General features: G+C 43.1%; 1 protein-coding gene and 1 long non-coding RNA gene across 5 annotated transcripts; one reads left to right on the forward strand and one right to left on the reverse strand.

Annotated features, from left to right (window-relative positions):
• The first annotated feature begins 4,792 nt into the window (after nucleotides 1-4,792).
• On the forward strand, nucleotides 4,793-15,180 carry etv5a (ETS variant transcription factor 5a). Of its 4 annotated transcripts, none has more exons than XM_067514868.1 (13): nucleotides 4,793-4,952; nucleotides 6,591-6,713; nucleotides 6,878-6,974; nucleotides 7,076-7,123; nucleotides 7,538-7,588; nucleotides 9,316-9,439; nucleotides 9,539-9,835; nucleotides 9,956-10,278; nucleotides 11,804-11,866; nucleotides 12,279-12,347; nucleotides 12,621-12,790; nucleotides 12,905-13,012; nucleotides 13,366-15,180. In XM_067514868.1, the coding sequence occupies exons 2-13, from the start codon at nucleotides 6,666-6,668 to the stop codon at nucleotides 13,594-13,596; spliced, it is 1,629 nt and encodes a 542-aa protein (XP_067370969.1). In that variant the 5' UTR covers nucleotides 4,793-4,952; nucleotides 6,591-6,665; the 3' UTR covers nucleotides 13,597-15,180. The 4 variants fall into 4 exon arrangements, with proteins under 4 accessions (XP_067370969.1, XP_067370972.1, XP_067370970.1 ...); XM_067514871.1 differs by having other exon boundaries at nucleotides 12,905-13,006; XM_067514869.1 differs by having other exon boundaries at nucleotides 6,881-6,974.
• LOC137132438 (uncharacterized) lies at nucleotides 15,156-17,659 on the reverse strand. The gene is made up of 2 exons (XR_010915119.1): nucleotides 17,473-17,659; nucleotides 15,156-16,216 (listed from the first exon to the last, which is right to left on the reverse strand). It is a non-coding gene; the product is annotated as an uncharacterized lncRNA (long non-coding RNA).
• Between the last annotated feature and the right edge of the window lie 3,118 nt (nucleotides 17,660-20,777).

The raw sequence follows: 20,777 nt of genomic DNA on the forward strand, positions 1-20,777 counted from the left end.
TAAGATAACAAGGCAGGAATTATCTCCCAAAGTGCTATTAATAGCAGGCAAGTCACATCGTGTCCCTCACTGAGAGCATCCTGCGCCCAGAGGCACCACTTTCCCATTTTAACTCCTTTAGAAATGCTCATTTTGACAGACATTTGCAAGCTATGACAGACTGTCATGACTTTCAATTAATACTCTCACCCATTTGTGCTTCATCATGGCAGCTGTAATTTTATCTGCGATGGCACAAAAGCACCAGAATACGTACATGCGATTTTCGATTCCAAGAAAACAACCTTCAAAGGGCGGATATCATCATAATAATGTGGGGGAGGTGAGTCTCACCTCAGGGCCGTTCGGTAGCTGTTCCAGAGCTTTTGATCATAGCACATTGTCATGGAAAAGTTGAGGTTCAAAGTTCATACTCATACCTTGAAAAAAAAAATCTGAGCATTAAGTCGATTATTAGCTGTGCTGGAGCTCTCAGTCAAGTTAACAATGAACTTTGAACCTCTGCTTTTAAATGGCAACTCTCACACATCAAAGTCTGTTTGCAGGTCGCAGGGACTGCAAGCTGGACTGTATTTGGAAAAAAGTTGCACAAAACCGTGATTTGACTTGAGTCAGCGGGGCTAAAGAATGAAAGGCATCTGGAAGGTTACAGGACTTTAGCGGACTTCTACCACCTGCTTTTCATTTCTGCTGCTACATTAGTCACCGACTAATCACAAATCCAAAAATCTGACTAAACTCTAGGCAGTTTAAGATGCATTGTGGGTAAAATAGGCAGCAGGAGGAATGTGAGTACTAAAATGGCCAGTAGGTCTAGTTCTGCTGCTTTAAACTGTTCTTCAAAGAGCCCAGCCATATTATAAATTGGTGCCGATTCTCTTAAATCACGTCACGCAAACTTCCAACGTTTTTCTAAATATACAAAGTTGCACAAATGCTACTAAGTGGATCTTGTGGTGCGATTGGTTCCTCCACTGCTGCTGCCATGGTAAAAAAAAATATATATATAAAATCTTCAGTTACTAGTTACTTTCAGATGAACCACACACTCAAAAGCATTGTGAAGCAGAATTCACCACGCGCTTTTGCAAAGACTAACAGGAAGTGTGATCTGGGTTGTAGGCCGCTGTGAGACCGGTTAGTTTTACGCTTCTAATGAATGAGTTCCTGCAGTAATCGCAGTAGAACATTCCAGGCTCAGATGGACTTTACTGATCCCTGAAAGAACAATGTGCTCATCTGCATATGAAGCATTAACTGTAAGTAGAGCGGTGTAGCAATAATAATCCAGCAGTAAAATATGCAGTATTTTACAGTATTTACTTACTTTTTTGTAATTTTATGACATTTTTAGAAAGAGTGTTTTGATGTTAGTACTTTTGCTTGTAACAAACTCTTTCTTTAAATGGCTACAGTATTTATATATGTATTTGTAATTTAACTGTTGAGGATAAATGGGAGGATGGGAGTTTGTATTAAACAACATACAAAGTTCAGCTTTAGTTATTCATGTCAACTTTATTTATACGGCGCCTTGAAAAAAATATTCACCCATTCCATTGTAGCTCTGGCTGTAAATTCAGGGTCGTTGTCCTGCTGGGAGGTGAACCTCCTCCCCAGTCTCAAGTCTTTTGCAGGTTTCCTTCTCAGATTGTCCTGTATGTGGCTCCATCCATCTCCCCATCAACTCTGACCAGCTTCCCCGTCCCTGCTGAAGAAAACCATCTTCACAACATCATGTTTCACGGTGGGGATGGTGTGTTCAGGGTGATGTGCAGAGTTAGGTTACAGCCACACATAGCGTTTTGCATTTAGGCCAAAAAGTTTAATTTATGTCTCACCTGACCAGGGCACCTTCTTCCACATGTTACCTGTGGCCTTTCATAAAGGCCCAATAGACTAATAGTTGTCCTGTGGACAGATTTGCCCACGTGAGCTGTGGATCTCTGCAGCTCCTTCAGAGTTACCATGGGCCTCTTGGCTGCTTCTCAGATGAATGTTCACCTTGTGGGGCCTGTTAGTTTAGGTGGACGGCCATGTCTTGGTAGGTTTGCTATTGTGCCACACTCTTGTCTGCTGTGTTCCTTGGACTTCATGATGCTGTCTGTTCACTGATGTTCTCTAACAATCCTCTGACGGCTTCACAGAACAGCTGTAATTACACTGAGATTAAACTACACACAGGTGGACTCTAGTTACTAATTAGGTGATACTGAAGGCAATTGGTTGCACTGGATTTTAGTCAGTGGTATCAGAGTAAAGGGGGCTGAATACAAATGCACGCCACACTTTTCACATATTTATTTGCAAAAACATTTAAGGCCATTTATGATTTTCCTTTCCCTTCACAAACCTTCGCCGCTTTGTGTTCGTCTATCACATAAATAAAACATATACGTTTGCACTCAGGGTGGGGGGGGGGCTTAACAAGACAGGAGCTAAAAAAAACAAACGTTCATGCATAAACACATATAGGCACATTATAAGAAAAATAAGCAGTTTTGGGAATTGTAAATCCTCCAAAACGATTTCAGTGGAGCTCCAGAATAAAAAATATAAACCCAAAATTATGCAGAACACTGCGTCTTACTACTTTTAAAAAGTAAAGTACTTCTTCCATCACTAGTTTTTGCAGCCTCCTCACCTGGTTTAGAATTCCCAGTATCCAGATTAACCCACATTGCACCGAGGCAGCTGATCTGGCTGTTATGTCAGTGTCACACTAACCTACAGTAGTAGTCTTCGAGGGAACAGGAAATCAGCAGCCTTAAATCTCGCCCTGCCTTCGCGACGCCCACCCTCACACTCGCGCTCATCCAGAGAAAGAGAAAGTATGCACATAAGCAGCGTGTCACCCTTTTGCATATGGCACATTTATTTAAGGAAACAGTAAGAACAGCCACACAATGTGCTCACTCTCCACACGCCTCCAAGTGACCACCCACCACATCCGCACCACTGAAGGTGCTCTATACAGTGGACCTGCAGGCTTTGGAAATAATCTCCCAGAGATATGTCCTCTGTTATTTAATGCTTCACACACACGTACAATTGAATCTGACAGTGGTTATTTTGGTAGCGCCTCAGCTCCACATTTTTCTCCAATTGGAGTGCATAATATCCTGAAAGACAAGCTGTTTGCCTTTGGCCTTCGACCTCTGTGACGACCAACAAAGACGGCTCTGTGTCCTACATGTGTGTGTCTGATCTCACTATTAATGCCTCTGCAGCAGGCTCATAATCTCACGGATTTGCCCTGGATTATAGTTTTTCTAGCAGCTGCGGGAATTTGTTTTAAACGCAGAGTGGATGTGTGCAGTGACACCGAGTTTATGCGAGGGATTCCTAATTTGGTGACTGAGGTGATAATGGCGAAGGTTATTCATTCACGACCTCTAACCTTTGGATTCTAGCAGCTCTTCTTTCGCTCACATATCGTAGAGCAAACACACGCACGAATGGTTCGGTCTTATTTTATTGTAAATGCTTTACGAGGGTCTGAAGGCTTTATACACTATTTGTAATTTTTAAACAGTGCTAAACATTAAAGAATGATTTATTACCTGTTTCACACCAAAGCATTCATTATTACAATTTTAAGAAGTCTCAACCACAAAAGTGTATTTTAAAACTAAAAGTACATAGATATGATTTATGTACGATTTATGATTTAAGTCATATCAAATTCGTGGAACCATGGCATAAAAAAACAAATCTAAAATAGTTGCCATGTAATTTTCTCTCAGTCTACTAAATTGTTCATTGAGTTTAGATAGTTTGGAGTAGTTTAGTTTGCACAAGGCATCGTATTACATAAGATCTTTTTTAGTTTATGAAATATCAGATGAGGAAACTGTGTGGTACAAAGTTACCCTCTGAAATGTGGTGGAGATGATGTAGATGCCGACTTTACAAGAAAAGACAAAAGTAAGGACCTGAACTGTTGAGCACTTGAGTAAATGTGCGTAAGTACATTCCAGTATGACCTTGCTTGTGCTTACTGTCATTAGAGAAAAGGGCCACGGTCAAAACAATGGAAATGATGCATCCACCCATGATGATCTGCCATGTAAAAATCAGATTTCGATATATTTGGATACAACTTAGGCCAGTGTTTGCAATAAAACACAAGGACTGCTCTTCTTGGAAACATGAATGGATGGTTTCAGGTCAACTTGCATTAACAAGTTTTGTAAAATACCGTAGTTAAGAAAACCGAGGTTTGAGTAGTTACACATTTGTCTATGCACTGGCCAAAAAAGAGATTTAGAAAAAATATGTGAATAAAGATTGACATTTGTCAAAAACTTCTAGTGCATCAGAAACTAGCAGGAAAAGGGAAACTTTTTCAAACTGTGCTTCATTATATGTACAAAATAAGCAGAAATAAAATGATTCAACATGTGATGTCAGCACTACTGATTTACATTGGTTGTTGTATGTGAAACATGGCATGTTGTAACACGTGTCTTTAGAAGGAGAATCTGTTCTCAAACAATTAGAAAACAACAAAAAGGAACAAAGAGCAGCCTCTGTGTGTGCTTGGATCTCTGGCGTATTTCCCCGCAGCTGGCCCTTTAACAAACTCCTCTTGGCACCGAGGGTTGAAAAAAAATGAGAATGAAATCCAGCCATTCATAAAAATAGGCCGCTGCGGCGCCGTGATTGGCCAACGCGGAGCATGTGGATTATTCATGAGCTCCCGAGTGGCCATTGGCCGCTCGCTAAACGAACAAGCGCGACTCGCCAATCGGCGCGCGTCTCTGCGTGCCGCTCGAGCCCAGGGGAAAACCAACTGGGACATTGGCGAAGAGCTCAGTCAAGTTTTGTGAGTCGAGGACGGCGCATCAGTTTTCCAAAGCGCAGGCGGGTCGTTGTTTTTATTTTTGGAAGTTTGTGGAGGTTTCTACCGCATTCTTTCGATACGGAGGACGTTTACACACGCGAGCGAGGTAAGCCGCAGTGTTTATTCAGGCGAGGAGTCGATTTTAAAAAGCCATGTCACAGCTCTTGGAGACTACAAACAAACGCCACGCCATCTTCTTTAAAGATATTTACATTGGTCACCATTTTATATCGACTCCTATTTGTGTAACGCGCATGCAGTAGCAGGTTATGCTGTGTTTGACCCCTGGTTTCTCTGTGCATGTTGACTTTGGCTTATCGGCCCAGGCGAGCGACTGTTTGTGATTTTTTTTTTTTTTTTTTTTTATGAATGGCCGGGCCATTTTTTTTCTCCCTCTGTTTCCACACGGATCGAGTTTCACTTCATTGAGAAAAACAAGGTAGGGATGAGTGGGGGAAGGGCGGGGGGGCAGTAGAAGGGGAGGTGTTGTGGGGGTGTCGGGTGATCTACACCCCCCACCACCACCACCACCACCAACCTCCACCCCCCTGGCCTCGGCTTGGGACGACGAAGTTTTCATAAAAATCAGCAGATTTTGGGGGTAATTTGACTTTTTCGTACTGCGACTGTCGTGCTGAAAGCGATGTCGGTGCTAAAGTTTGTGTAGCTGTTGGTGCGTTTAAGGACCGCGTTGTCATTTTTACCTATAGTCCAGTCTGTTTGAGTGATTGATGTAGTTACTTTGGATTTTTAAAAGTGGTAATTTTCTCACAACAAACTCCCGTTTAGCCGCATTGTGGCTCCGGTGTGGGAATAGTAGTTCTGAGTAGAGCTCGAAAAAAAAAAATTATTATTTTTTTTTTTTTTGTATATTGATTGATTCCTGCTCTGCATGGTATATAAACGCAGTTTGAGCAGTACATTGTAATGGTGTCTGACCTGGGCGCCTGTAATTATTGCCCAGCGTCTATGCTTTATTCGTCATCCATTAACAGGAGATAGCAGAGTGAGTCATATCACTCTGCTCAGGGAGGTGTGAGAATACAGGGCAGTGCTAGTGTTGTCTTATTAGTGTTTGAAGGGAACTTTTTTTTTTTTTTTTTTGTTCCTAGTGATTCTAACTTCACAGCATCGTAAGCAGGGAGCCCTGCCAACTGTAACACCCGACAATAGGTTAAAGTCTGCATAAGACACTTATCAGCCCTCTCTCTATCTTGTTAGGCAGGGTTTTTGTGACCAGGGCTCCTCTTTCCAAGTCTTTCACTCTACATCTCCAAGCTGATTATAGTGGAAAGTACTGGCCCCACATGGCCAGCAAGTGTGGCTTATATAACTGTGTATAACATGGGTGCTGTAATGGCTGTGTGTTTACATTGTGCTGCCTCCTCCGGGTTCAAAGAGCTGTTTTGTTGGTGAAATAAAAGGGCTGGAAGGAGATAGTGGCCTTGTTGCAGCGTCGGAATATGATGCAGAGGACCACTCACGCTGCTGCATAAACACATTACTAAATAATGAAGCAATGCACATACAACAGAGAGGAATCAATAACCGGGCATTGTCAAAGAGACACATTTGGGCTGAGGTTGTCAAGTCTCTCTGCATTATCCACTGTCAATAATCCCCTTTAAAGAGAACAAACCCTATTGTTTTGTTGTATTTATCCATGCGTGTCGCTGTGGAAACAACAAATGAGCACTTTTTTTTTGGCAACTGATGTTTTCTCTCCCATTCTTGTGTTTTCCAGTGACCCACAACGTGATTCAAGTGCTATCGCTTTAAAGCGAACACCTCCCCCTCCCCCCACGATCACCCAGATAACATGGACGAATTCTATGACCAGCAAGTCCCATTTATGCTCCCACCCAGTGTAAGTGGACACATGCTAGGCTCACAGGACACTTCCTCACACTTATCAGCTCATAGCTCAACAACATGCATGGACGTCTTTTGTGGTCGCCACTCTACACTCAGTGCACTTACATCTGCAGCATCTTCTCTTGATGCTCTGACATTTCATCCTCTTCTTTCCAGCAGCACAAATCTCACGTTGAGGAACCGTCTCACAACAGGCCTCTGAACGACCGGAAAAGAAAATTTGTTGACACGGAACTCGCCCAGGACACAGAAGGTACCTTCGCTGAATTCATATCATTAGACCTATAGTTAAAGCTGTGTGGGAACCTGTGCTCCAAATCTTGTTCTTATTTTATTGTAATTTCCCCCCCTCAGAACTATTTCAAGACCTCAGTCAGCTGCAAGAGATCTGGATTGCAGAAGGTGAGTTTTACATATATTTTAACTTAGTTTTGCCAGTGTCTACACCTGGCTTAAGAAATACTTTTTATAAATGCAGAATAATTTCAGTTGATTTTTTTTTCTTCATTTTATTCCTTTTTCATTTTGGGCACATTAAAGATTAACTTGGTGGAAGGATGAATTTTGCTACAACAAGAACATCCTGTGCACGAGGAAATTGCTTTTTATCAGTTAGCGTTTGTCTTTCTCAGTAATCAGTAAACCGTGTCCAAGAGGTTTTTTTTTCTCTTCCTTTTTTATTTTTTTTTATTTTTTTATTTTTCTCAATTGTTTCACAACTTTTTTTTGGACATTCAGAAGTGTCAGTGTTATCTTCTTCAAGGGGTCAGTGTTGGATTGTTCTCACATGTGCAACATTTTCCTGTCACTTCACAGCCCAGGTGCCTGATGACGAACAATTTGTCCCAGATTTCCAGTCCGATAACTGTGAGTGCCTGATTTCTGTTGTTCATCTCTGATTACTGTGACTGTGTATTTGTCCCCTGAACAGGTTCCTTTAGCTGCTACTTTGTGTCGGTCAAACCTGGCCGTGATTAGGATATTTTATCCCAGTCTGGCTCCTGCCGGACTTGGGCAGAGATTCAAGCAGCAGTGGGAGAACAGGCTGAAAATCAAGCAGCATCACATGACTTCATCACTGAAAGAGATGTGCGTTCTGCTTTTCGCTTTGAAGAAGTTACTGTTTCTGACCAGAAGTCCCGATAACCCAACTTATTTCTTCATCTGGCTGAAGACGCATGTATATCTTCAAAGCGCAACTCTGGGAAAGGCTGCTCTCCCACCTCCCCCTCTCTCCTCCATTTTAAGTTTAATCAGCCGATTGGTATGGGGCATCACATGAGCCAAGCTCCTAATCTGATTTCACACTTTCTCGCACTCAGGCCCTGCTGCTGAAATGGGCTAAATTCCAGTGGCTGGGGCAGCTTCAGAGCTGCCCGTTTGATTCTTGCTCCCCAGAATTCTCGACATTCTCCATACAGTGTCCTGTTTGTCTCTGCACGGGCTTTAGGCTGCAGGCGAGGGATCTATTTAAATTATGTCCAATAGCGAATTTTACGACCTCCCTCACCCCTCTGTCTTTCTGAATTTATGTTTTGGCTTGATGCGTAGGAGGTGGAGACAGGGTGTGGTTGCTGTCTGTCTTTGTCAGCGCTGCCTTTTCAATCTTGGTTAATGTGGCACAGCGAATTGTAAACTGACCACTTTCCTGCAGTGCTGTAACATATTATTATGGTTGATGCATTGACATGTAAGTATTTTTATATGGGCCCAATCCAACGTCGTCAGTGTGTGTATGTCTTTACTGTAGGCAGTCAGCTCACTGTAAAGTGCTGCTGTGGTGTAGTCCTTGACTTTGCACTGTTACTCTGCCGTGTGTGAGAGAGATTTTTATTTATTTATTTATTTTGACAATGAGTTTCAGCAGAACTATGTATTTGCTTGTTGTTACAACAGAGTTTGCATGCAGGTGCATCTTCCCTTTGCACTAGTCCGTAGTAAGGAAAGAGGCTTTATCTCCTCGTTATTTACTTTCGTCTCTGTGTGAGAAGATTCATTTGAGCCATTAGGGTTCACAGTGCACACAGGGGAGCTCACGTGCCCATTGTTAGCTCTGCCTAAGTCCATCAGCACCCTGAGTGATTTATTTGGCTCCCGCTCTTCTGTGCACAGGGATCCAGTTTCTGCCTGGCTATTAGGTGGCGCCCCGGAAACTGCAGCCGATATGCAGAAAGCTGCAGCTAGTGTCTAATGGTTACAGCATGGGAGAAGAGAATCATTCACCGCCATTAGATTACAGCCACACTGATTCATGGGTATTGGTACTGGCCTGGCCTAATGGGAATCAGACGAGAAGTCTGATAGCTTTTGTGTGTACAGTGTGGCTATTATCATGCTACCTAACAGCGGTGGATAGATGGTTGTTTTCAGAGCGCAGAGTTGACTGTTAATAGGGCAGATGATAAATATCTGCTAAGTGGCTCTGTCAGTCAGGGGAATACACAGACACTGTCCTTGCATCCACTTATCCATCATTCCAAACATGGTTAAGATAACTACTGCACTTCTGTTTATGGCTTCAATTAGGTGATATCTGCAGTTTATGTCGTGCTCTCAACTGTGCTGATTCCCTCCGTCTCCCTTTTGCTTTCTAGTGATGTTTCATGGGCCGCCATCAGCCAAGATCAAACGAGAGCTGACTCCCTCCAACGAGCTTTCTCCCTGTCGCCAAGACAGGAGTCCCATGCCCTACGGAGAGAAGTGCCTTTACAGCTACAGGTATGCAGTCGGTGTGTAGTGGCAGCAGTCAGTGCACAGCATGTTGATTACAGGAGTTCTGACGTCTCATCAACCTTTGTCCTGTCTCGTCATCAACAGTGCCTGTGACAGGAAGCCCACTCCTGGGTTCAAGCCATTAACTCCCCCCTCCACACCAGTCTCTCCTTGTGGCCCCGCCAGCGCAGCAGGTGCGCACCCACTGAGTGAACAGACCCCCCCTCCTCACGCCCATGTAGCCAATGCGAACCTAGGGCCACGTCCGGTGCACCTACAGCAGCCTATAACAGCGAGCGCATGCCCGCCCAACCAGCAGTCACTCCCAGTCCACAGCCCACCATTTGCGGTGCTCTGTGCACCCGTCAGCCAGGATGCCAACAACTTCACACCTGAGCACAGGTAAGCGCGCCGTGTTCAAATGAGTTGTTTGTCATCTTTGCACAGCAGTGCAGTAAAATTGAGTTTGCAACTTCTTTCAGAGTTGTTTCCAAACATACCATTGTAACCATGTTTCTTTAGGTTCCAGAGGCAGATGTCAGAGCCATGTCTACCTTTCCCCCCATCAGAGAGTCAAGGACATCCCCAGTTCTTACCCCGACCCCCCAGCACCAACAACAACAGTTTGCAACGTGACGGGCGACCACCATACCACAGGCAGATGTCAGAGCCATTGGTGGCCGGGCCTCCCCAGGGTTTCAAGCAAGAACTCATCGACCCACGATACACTGAGCAAGGTGTTCCCACCATGGGCCCCCCGGGTCCACCTCCCGGCCCTCCACGGCAGCCTGCTTTCCACCCAATGGCCATCAAGCAGGAACCCCGTGACTTCTGCTTCGATTCTGGTAGGCATCAGAGCTTAGAAAGGGGTAATTCTACATAGAATTTCATTACTTCTCAACGTGTCCCAGTGGAACCTTTTGCATACTGTGTGTGTCTCTTTGCGCACTGAGGACGTCCCTTTAGTAGGCGTGAGAAGGGAATTGTCCAGGGCTGTGTGCACATAGAACAGACAGAGGGTGAGGAATGTGACTGGCCATGTTTGTTTTGGGCACTAACAAATACGTGTGAGTTTTAGCATTCAGCAGAGGCCTGAACACACACACACACACACACACACACACACACACACACACACACACACACGATCATAAAGATTAATCTGCAGCATTCCTCAAGAGTCAGTAACGTAGAAGTGGGTCTTTTTAGCTCAGTGTAAGCCTCCATGGGCAGAAAGTAAATGGGTCACAAAGCCAGGTGCAGAGATCCTATTCACTGATCCTACCTGGAATAGATCTAGGCAAGTGCCCTCAAAGGACTTAGTGACCTACAGCACAGCAATTTGATTGTAAAAAAAAAAAATAAACTCAACTTTTTATGGAATACACAAGAGCCCAAATGATGCCTCTCTAAAGACTCATGCAATAATAGTTTACTCACATGGTATAAATCAAACGAGCCAGAGCAACTGTCGGTGTAATGTTTGACCCTAATGCCCACACATCCAGCTGTTGTCTCTGCTGTCCTGCATTAACAACCTCTTTTTCTCAGTTCTTAAATTTCTTCCTTTTTTCTTTTTTCTTTTTTCTTTCCCTAATCATTCGCTCCCGTTCACTCTCCCACTCGCCCATTCCTCTTCTGCCTGCTGTGTGGCCCGCTGGCCTGGGGGTGATGTAATGACAAATCCTCTTAGCTTCTTATGGCCTTTAAATACCTACGTCACAGAGGCATCACATCCCTAGACGGGCGGAAAATGTTCATGTTCGGCATACTAATGTGGAACATATTGAACGTGTAGTTTGGTGGTCTGCAGCTGGGGCCAGAATTATCTTTGTAAATATGAAGCCACGGTTTGAATCCCTGCATCGTCCACATATGACAATGGACTTAAGACAATCACATAAGTGTTTCCTTATCAGTAGACAGGAAACAGGGGATGGAGACAGTGAAGCGATGCTGCAAATGGAAGGCAGGCCTTGACCCTGGTGGGAAGGACTAGCATAACTTGATTGTCATTGAGATTTAATACTGCAACTGTGGTGCTAATCCTATTTAAAGGCTTGGCGGACAGGCAAGTGTGTTTTGAGCTGTGCAGTGTCCTCTGGTCTAAACTTTAGTCTACTCTTTGGCGTGTGTTCGAATATGGTCATTCCTCTGCCCACTTGACGAACATGGCCAATGGCTGGACAGAAACACAACCAGCATGACCTTTTTTATATATATACTTGCATTGTGAACTGACACACTATGGCTTGGACAGCAGCAGCAGTCCAACCCCGTTTGTTATCCTCCAGGAGAATTTTGATGTATTACACCTTTGATACGACGGTTGGTTTTCTAAATTTATACCCCCATCTTCTTCGTTTACAGAAGTGCCTAACTGTCAGTCATCATTTAGAAGAGCGGGGAGCTTCTACCAGAATAACCATGAAAGTAAGTCTGTCTTTATGTCTCTGTTTGAAGTTATTCATTAGTAAAATCCATTCTTTGGTACCATGAACCCTCAAGCTGCACAAAGCTCAGCACAGGTGACGGCTGAGTGAAACAATAGCAGTCAGCAGCACTGAAATGATGGTAAAGTGAATTTAACAATGAATCCCACGTAGCTGCTCCACATATATATTTCGTACATCAGCCGCTGGCAGAAGCTCAGCTCCTCAGCACAATACAAGCTTTCAGTCTTGGGAGGCTGCCCGGCCATATTGCTTTTCATGCAGTTTGGATCTTTGGATGGAACATGGTCACTGACCTTCGTGTCGGTACAAAAGCCTGTTCCCACACTCTTCCTGCTGTTCCAGTTCCTTCGGATTCACTTCTGATTCATTTCTTTCTTTTTCACGTTCAGACTTCTCCTTCGACAGAGATCATCAGCTGTACTTTGACGACACCTGCGTGGTCCCTGAAAGACTAGAAGGTAAGAGTGAAATAAACAACGTTGAATTGAAAAGAGAGATTAGTTAAAAAAATATCGTTGGCCCATAAAGTGGGAGTTAGCCATTTTACTGCTCACCGTGCATAATGAACAGCAAGTCCACTTCACAGTCACCATCTGGCAAGATGAGCTAACCACACTGTGGCCATGCTGGAGTACAGTGCTCACTGACACTTTTCTCCTTCTTCACTCGTCCCTCTTCTGCCTCTTCCTCTCTGTCTGTACTCGGCTCCTTCTGCACTTTTCCACCTACAGGAAAAGTAAAACAGGAACCTTCGGTCTACCGTGACGGACCTCCCTACCAGCGCCGTGGCTCCCTGCAGCTGTGGCAGTTCCTGGTCACTTTACTGGATGACCCAGCTAATGGCCACTTCATAGCCTGGACGGGCCGAGGCATGGAGTTCAAACTTATCGAACCTGAGGAGGTGGGTTCTAACTTTGTGCAAGTGGACTTAGTATGTTCCAACTACTTAATTTGCACAGGAACCCTTGACATTCGCGCTGCACGTTTGTGATCTTAACGTGTCTGCGTGTTGCAGGTGGCTCGTCGTTGGGGAATCCAGAAAAACAGACCGGCCATGAACTACGACAAGTTGAGCCGCTCGCTGCGTTACTACTACGAGAAGGGCATCATGCAGAAGGTAAAGGCACGTTGACCTTTTCTTTTTTCCTCCCTCAGCGACCGTGTGCTGTTTGTGTCATTGGTGTGCAATATGTATATGTGCTCTATGACAATAATTGTTGTTGTTCTTCAAAATATAGTTGTCGGTTTATGTTTGAAATTTGAAGCAGCAAGCACCGACCCCATTTAAAGTCGAGAGCATTCACACGTCTTAAATTTAACAAGAACAATTAAGTATGTGTGGGTCACTTGGTACAATCCCACTACAGCAGCCTGTGAAGGAAATGACACACTTGTACAGCAGTTGTGCTCGTATTCGTGTACTCAAAATGCAGGTTTCAAATGTGAGTAAAATACATTTTTCGTCCTGAATCTCAGGTGGCAGGTGAGCGATACGTGTACAAGTTTGTGTGTGATCCAGAGGCTCTCTTTTCCATGGCCTTCCCCGACAACCAGAGGCCCAACCTGAAGGCTGACCCCGACAGCCTGCCCGGGCTGGACGACGACACCGTACCCCTCACGCACTATGACGAAACGGCTCCCTTCCTGCTAGACGGCGGCGAGCAGTGTGTGGCAGGCTTGCCCTTCCCAGACGGCTACGGCTACTAACAGGCTGCGGGGTCCTGATGCACAACACACATGTCCACACAAACACTCCCAAAGTCTCTCAACTCCCACTCTTAAAATTCAGAGCTGGAACTGCTGAGCTGCTTGGAAAGGAAAAACCTTGCGCTCTGCTCCTTAATGGTTCCCCTCTCCTGTTCCCTGGAAAACCTTCAAAAAGCTCCCCAGCTTAAGAATGAATGAGGGAAAACCTGCGACAGCTCTTCTACTGCATCACCATATCGGCGAAAGAGAGAAAAAAGGGAGAGGGTTGGGAAACCAGAGAGGGTGAACTGGACTCAGTAGCTGTGCCTGCTAAGCTAAGGCAAAGAGCTGCCGTTGGAGAGCAAACGAAGCGAGGTCACCGAGCCCGCTGACTTTGAAAGGACAGACCCTCCCTTTGTACAAGACTGCAAGAGTTGTTACCGATTCTGTGACAATCGGCTTTTCTTAACAATCAAATCACAGGCAGAGTAAAAACATTACGAATCAAATGAGAATTTTATGGAAATGCAGAACTATTCTATAGTTGCCTTTTTAAGACCCCCCCCCCCCCATTTTCATGTCCCCACAGTTGAACTACAAAATCCGTAAAAAGGGCTTTAATTTGCAAAAAACGGATTGACGATAAAGAAAACACACGACATAAACCCCCAAATCACTTTGTTTTCTGTAGATAGGACTACGAGGACTTTTTCTCAGTTTTGTTTAGTTTCGTTTCTTTTTTTTTTTTCTTTTTTTTTTTGAACTAAGCCAGCTGTTTAGTCGAGGCCCAGAACCCTCAGGTCTCTGGGGCGTTGCTGTATTTCAGGCTGCTCTCTCGTGTAAATGTTCTTTAATTGTTCGGACTGTGTATGGGATTGTATCCGCTTCCCTTTAGAGACTCCCACCCCCCATGATAGAAGGCCACAGTCTCCACAGTACACTCCTCACCGCTGGGTCGCTCAAGTTAGAGGTGATCAGCACTCCCATGTCCTCCATTTCAAAAGGGACGCATAATACATTTTCCCACAAGCCTAAGAAGTTGTTATGTATGACAAATGGTCACCTTGGTCCTTTATACCGTATATATTTTTTTTGTATTTCTGTCTGGGTGCTTAATGTTTCCTTGGCAGTGTACTAGTTCCTCTGATGCACCAGTATGGCAGGAGCATCAGGACGTTGCATGAGGGAAAAAAAAAAAAAAAAAAAAAAAAAAAAGAAAAAACTCAAAAAAAAAACAAAACAAAGGGGTGAAATGTCAACAGCACCTTTTTAGACACCTCTGCCAATCAAAAGCTGTCAACTGGAGACCTCTGCTTCTCTTTGCATGGTGTAATCAGTCAAGACTGCGTGTCTACTAACATATCGCTTTACTGTCTTTGGACAAAGAAAATAATTTTTTTGTTTTTATTTCCCCCCCCTCGTTTTTTTTTTTTTTTTTTGGGTGTGTTAATTATCTGTTTCTGAATGGGGGGCAAAGACAAACTTATATATAAAGTATATATTTTTGCTATAAGGCTGCATTTGTTTTGATTTTAATGTATAAGCTGTATACTTCTGGCTCTAATAGACGTACCTTTTAAAAAAAAAAAAAAAAAGAAAAAATAACCCTAATCCTTATGACGCTTCTACTGCAGACTGTCTTTGTATCTCACACACACACACACTTTGGGATCCAACCCCAGACACAGGAGTCATCTGCACTTGTATAGGCTTCAGTTCTCTCCCCCTCACAACGTGTTTCTTACACTGCTATGTTTATGATAATCTGTACTGGGTACAATAAACTGTCCTCTATGCTTCAGCCCTGGTGTTTCATCGTTTTTCTCTCCCACCATCCCACTTTTGCCTGCAGCAAATCAGTCAGCTGACTGGCTGCAGTGCTCTAGCAATCACTGCTTGACCTGACTGATTTCTGAGTCACGTGCCCGTGCCGACTCTTTAAGATACACTTCTGGGTAAACAATAAATCTTTTAACGTGCAGCAAAATAGTTTTAGCAACATCTGGTTGGCTGCAACTGGTGACTAAGCTACTTCACGCGTGCATCCTAATTTTGTGTATATTTACTTTAAATCCAAGGATTTCAGGGCATTTCTGAATCCATCCACCACAATATGTTCAGTTCTTTTGCCTGCTGCTAAAACAAAGTACAGCGTGTGAGACAACAGGATTTAATTTATGTGTATTATATTCTCGCAGTCAAGTAAATAATTTAGTTTGATGGAAAAACCTACAGTGAGCTCCAAAAATATGTTGTACATGAGGATGTTTGGTGCTTATTTGAGTTTGAATTATGTATGAGGTTCAAGTATTAGATTTGACTGAGAGCTCAGAGTAAGCCATAAATATTAAAATATCTATTAATGTGCTGGTCTGAACAACTATGACGTTAAAGTCCAAACACCAAAATAACACCGAGATTATTGAATGGAGTTGTAACACTGTTTGCATTAAAAACATGAAAGGTTGTTTTAATTATTTTACACCTGATTTGACCTCATTACATTTATTTATTACCTATCTCATGTTTCAGGTTCAGTTTAGTAAAACGTTCGTCAGTATAATCAGGACGCTTTGTTGATTCCTGGTGAATCGAACTGAAGGTTCCTCCAAGTGATGTCATCTGGAGGCATTTTGTTCAGCTAGGAAAAATGAGATATTTTAATACAGGGAAATCAGAGGCAAGTTTTATGACATTCAGTTACATGTAAAACCCAGACTATATCCAAAAAGCCAGTTCAATATCAGTGAAGGCATCATTTAAGCTCCCAGCAACGTGTTTCATTGCATATTACAAATATAGTTAAAGGAATCGTCAGAAGCCTTAAGAGAAGAGATCGCAAACAAGAAAACGCACTGAATGTTCCTAGAGACACTGCTGGAAGTGGCCACACTACCTGGACTTGGCAGAATGTGAAGAGCTGTTTTGCCAAAACACATTATTTTTAGTAAAAGTGCTAATACTGCAAGAAATACTGTCACATGCCCCGCATAAGGCTGCACAGTGTTTATGGGGAATTGGTGAAATGAATTGTGTCCTCCGTCACATTTTAGAAGCTGAAACTTCATTGTGTATGTTCAATCTTAACAAACAAGCGCCATTAAATACATGGGGTGAACGAAGTGAACGAAATACTCTTGTGAAATATAGTGGTGCAGTTTAAAGTAGCCCTGAATGGACGTCCCACGGCCTCAACATGAAGTACAATAGCCGAGTAAATGTACTGCAGTATGTGTTACGGCTTTGATCCGGGTTGACACCAGCTGAGGACTTAGTGGTTTGTGATGCTTTGGTCAGTGTAACGACAGCTCGCTGTAGGTTTTCCAACATGGGGAAACACTTCTCTGAGACATGGCTACTTCGTTCCTGCGTGGCGTTACCTTTGTCTTGAAATACACCACATCAGGCGCGTGATACAACCGTGAGGCTTTAGTCTCGGGCATTGTTTTGATGGCCAGCAGCACTCAGCCTGCTGTTGAGTCAGAGCATTATCGAAACCACAGAGTGGAAAAGCCGAGCTCTGGTCTCCAGTAATACGGCCTGGCGGGCAACTTCCCATTGATTGAGAGAGCAGAGTGGCTTTGAATGCTGTGAAAGGCCTTTTAGTGTGCTCATGGGAGGTGTCCTGCCCTCAAAGTGTGTGTGTGTGTGTGTGTGTGTGTGTGTGTGTGTGAGCCAATGCTGCTGCCAGCACTCGGTTGTTTCTTGAGAAAACCTTCCTCCGAGCTGCCCGTTGCGTTTTCCCCTTTGACTGAAATCATTTGGTGGAGGTGTTCGAGTGGCCTGGAACAGGACAAACTTAGAGACACGCTTGCAAAAACCTCTCCTCTCGCCACTATTTAGCATCTGACGAACGAACACGATTGGCTTTAGCAATGTGCATGTGAATATTCTCACCATAGCTGTGAATTTTCCACACGGGCTCTTGTCGGTCTGAGATGGAACAATCGGACGGTCACACACCTTCAGACGCTCTGAAACTTCATGCATGCGATCACAACGATGTCCAACTACTGGTGTTATTTTACATGCGTCCATTGTTGCGTAATCTCCAGCCGTTATTTGGAAAGACGATTGCGCTATAGACAGACAGATATCCAGCTAGCTGCTATTGAAAGATAGATGTTTTCGAACTGAAACATTAAAATTCGGAATAAAAATGTATAAGTCTCATTGTAGTCATTGACATTCACATATGTTTAAACCTTAACTTTTGACTTCTTTAGGTACTTGATATTTTTTATCTTAATGAAAAAAGAATGAACTATCATTAATATCATTAAAGTATTAAAAATCCGCATGTATAAATGCTAATGTATTATTATGGATGCTACATAAAGTGATGAAAATCAGCTCCACATTTACCAACTGGTGGTTTTGTTCCACACTGAGTCGCCACAGCCGCACGAGCTCCTTTTTGTTTATTAAATACTAATACTAATCTTACAGGTCCTGAATTTTCCAGACATTTTCCAGGAAAATACCTGTAAACAAACTCATATTTCCCAGAATTTAGTTGGTACTTAAACATTTCCACATATTAGCACATGGTTTAGAACATACATAGAAAAGTAAATGTTAGTTCATAATTGCCATCTAATCATATTTAGATTTAAAAATGTGTATTAGTGTGTAGTAGACAAAAATATATTAAACAAACATCAGTATCCGAGAACACCAAGAACACTCTGTGGGGATTATATAGAAATATGTAAATTCTTCTTGGAAAATCCTGCTAATTATTAGACAAATAACAGCAAATGTGTAGAAGGTTTCCAGGAAATTTTCTGGAAAATATAGGACCTGTAAAATAAAGTATTAATAAAATACTTTTTGCGTTTTTTTCAGTGGAAGTACTTCAAATGTATTTTAGCACTACTTGGTATTTCACCTTGCTGTAAAGAATTTAAAGGGATAGCTAAGTACCTAAGTAGGTACTTGAGTAACGAAAATGACCCCGTCAATCCTTCCTAACTTTCCGCCCACAACCAACCTGCCATCCACAGGATTATGCCATGAGCCCAATATAATGACCCTGATCCATTTAACAGGAGCTTCGGAAAAGTCCTGTCACCTTGGTAACGCTCCGTCACCGACACACAAGTGACTCCTTGTGCACAGCTCTCTGACCTTCCAAAGGTGAGCAGTGAGGTATAGACATTAAGTTTACATGCTGGAGTCATGATGGACAGCTCCACACATGGAACACACACACACACACACACACACACATTAAATCAGTACACACACTATTACAGAGGACTTGATACACGGCCCCTCGGCCCGAGCAGGGAGAAGAGTGGTCAAAACCAAATCTTTCCACATACATCACAGCTCACGACCAGTTGCTGCTTCCAAGTAACTTATTGATCCACATGCTCGAGCAAAAATGCCGTTTCACCTTTGGATCTTCAGTGAGTGGTCGAAACCTCCATCAGCCAGAGCTTTAGAGAGTGAGCCGCTCTCTGTTCTTGGCTGCGACTACTCAGAGATGTGGGTCATGCTGCTGGAAAAGGAACAGCACAAATTTTTCACATTATTTGGCCAATACTCTGTGTTCACACAATGCTAATTACCATGGTGAAACCTAGCTCCTAAAACCCTGTTACATAACTGATTTCTAACACACACACACTCACACACACACACACACATCACCACCCACAAGTCACCATTGATTTCTGATTGCCATGAGAGCAGGGCTGCTTTGTATTGACTGTATGTAGACCGTGTCCGCCCTCTGGTGGAGGGACACATTTCCTACTAGAACCTGAGCTCAGTTTACAAATCTGTTTGTTTTTTTGTTTGTTTGCTTTGATAAATCAAAATGTATCCAGAGTTTTTGGATTTATCTATGATCACTTATAAGCCACTAATAAAAAGAATTCTTTGGTTGCCAGGTTATGGAAAAACCACCTCAAGTGCTGGACACTGTCCTTTTCAAGCTCTTTTTGAAGAGAGAGGAACTGGTCAAGCAGTGGTCTTCTGGAAAACAGGTCTGCAGAACATTTGGACTCCAACCCATTATAAATAAGAGAGTGCAGACTTATGATGGCATTTATTAACTGATGCATTGAAAATATAGAAGTGTAGTAAAATAATAAAAGTAGAGAGAGTATTTGGAATGTTAATGGGAAGAGTTGTCATTATGATGTTTCCCCTGTATCTGTATTTGATGATTTACAAATTTAGATGCATTGTAAATAAAAGTGTCAGGTGTGTTGTGTGATAAAAGAGTATCAGCGAGAATGAAAGGAAAGGTGTTCAAGACGGTGGTGAGACCAGAGATGTTGTTCGGCTTAGAGACAGTGGCACTGAAGAAAAGACAGGAGGCAGAGCTGGAGGTAGCAGAGCTTAAGATGTTGAGGTTCTCTTTGGGAGTGACGAGGATGGACAGGATCAGGAATGAGGACATCAGAGGGACAGCTCATGTTAGATGTTTTGGAGATAAAGTCAGAGACCAGATTGAGGTGGTTTGGACATGTTCAGAGGAGAAACTGTGAATATATCGGTAGAAGGATGCTGAGGTTGGAGCTATACAAATCACATTTGTATATTTTTGTATAATTTTGTGCACAGGGTCACAGTCTCTCAGCTACTGATCATCAGTGGATCTCATCCTGTGGATACAAACCCTGTCAGGCACAAAGATCTTTTTTGCACTTTCTTCTCGCGGGTGGGGGGGAAAAATCTTTTTTTTTTTTTGTTTTTTTTTTAAAGAAATAAAAAACTAAAACTAATTCACGCGCGTATCAGCCAATCACATCGCTGTTCCTCCAGCCAATCCCACGGCTGTGACCTTTGAACTCTGGCCACTTAACGATGAACAACATGGAGCTAAGATGCTGGCAGGACATCCAGGGAACATCCCAAACTAACCATCTTTATGTAAAGTATGGACTTAGCAGGGACATGTCGTTTATTAGTTGCTACATTAGCATGATAGAATTAGCCACCAGTTAGCATGCAGCTGCCCGCTAACATTAGAATCTGTGGTAAATAAATAAACTCAAACTAAACTTATGTTTAAGCCTTTTCCACACCGTTTATGCTCGGTGTTATACCTAATAGAGATACGTGGTTAGATCTCTCGTCAGGAGATGATGGGTTGGTGTTAAGAAGACAGAAACGAGATGAAACGCATATACACGGATTAGCAGATTACAACACATGGACAGCGAATGTAAAACTATCAGCGCTAA

This window comes from Channa argus, chromosome 9 (assembly GCF_033026475.1).
Source record: "Channa argus isolate prfri chromosome 9, Channa argus male v1.0, whole genome shotgun sequence".
NCBI lineage: Eukaryota > Metazoa > Chordata > Actinopteri > Anabantiformes > Channidae > Channa > Channa argus.

Coding starts and splice junctions, on each gene's coding strand:
- etv5a (XM_067514868.1), top strand. CDS start 6,666: ATGGACGAATTCTATGACCAGCAAGTCCCATTTATGCTCCCACCCAGT. Junction 6,975..7,075: donor ACTCGCCCAGGACACAGAAG/GTACCTTCGCTG, acceptor TCCCCCCCTCAG/AACTATTTCAAGACCTCAGT. Junction 10,279..11,803: donor TGACTTCTGCTTCGATTCTG/GTAGGCATCAGA, acceptor CTTCGTTTACAG/AAGTGCCTAACTGTCAGTCA.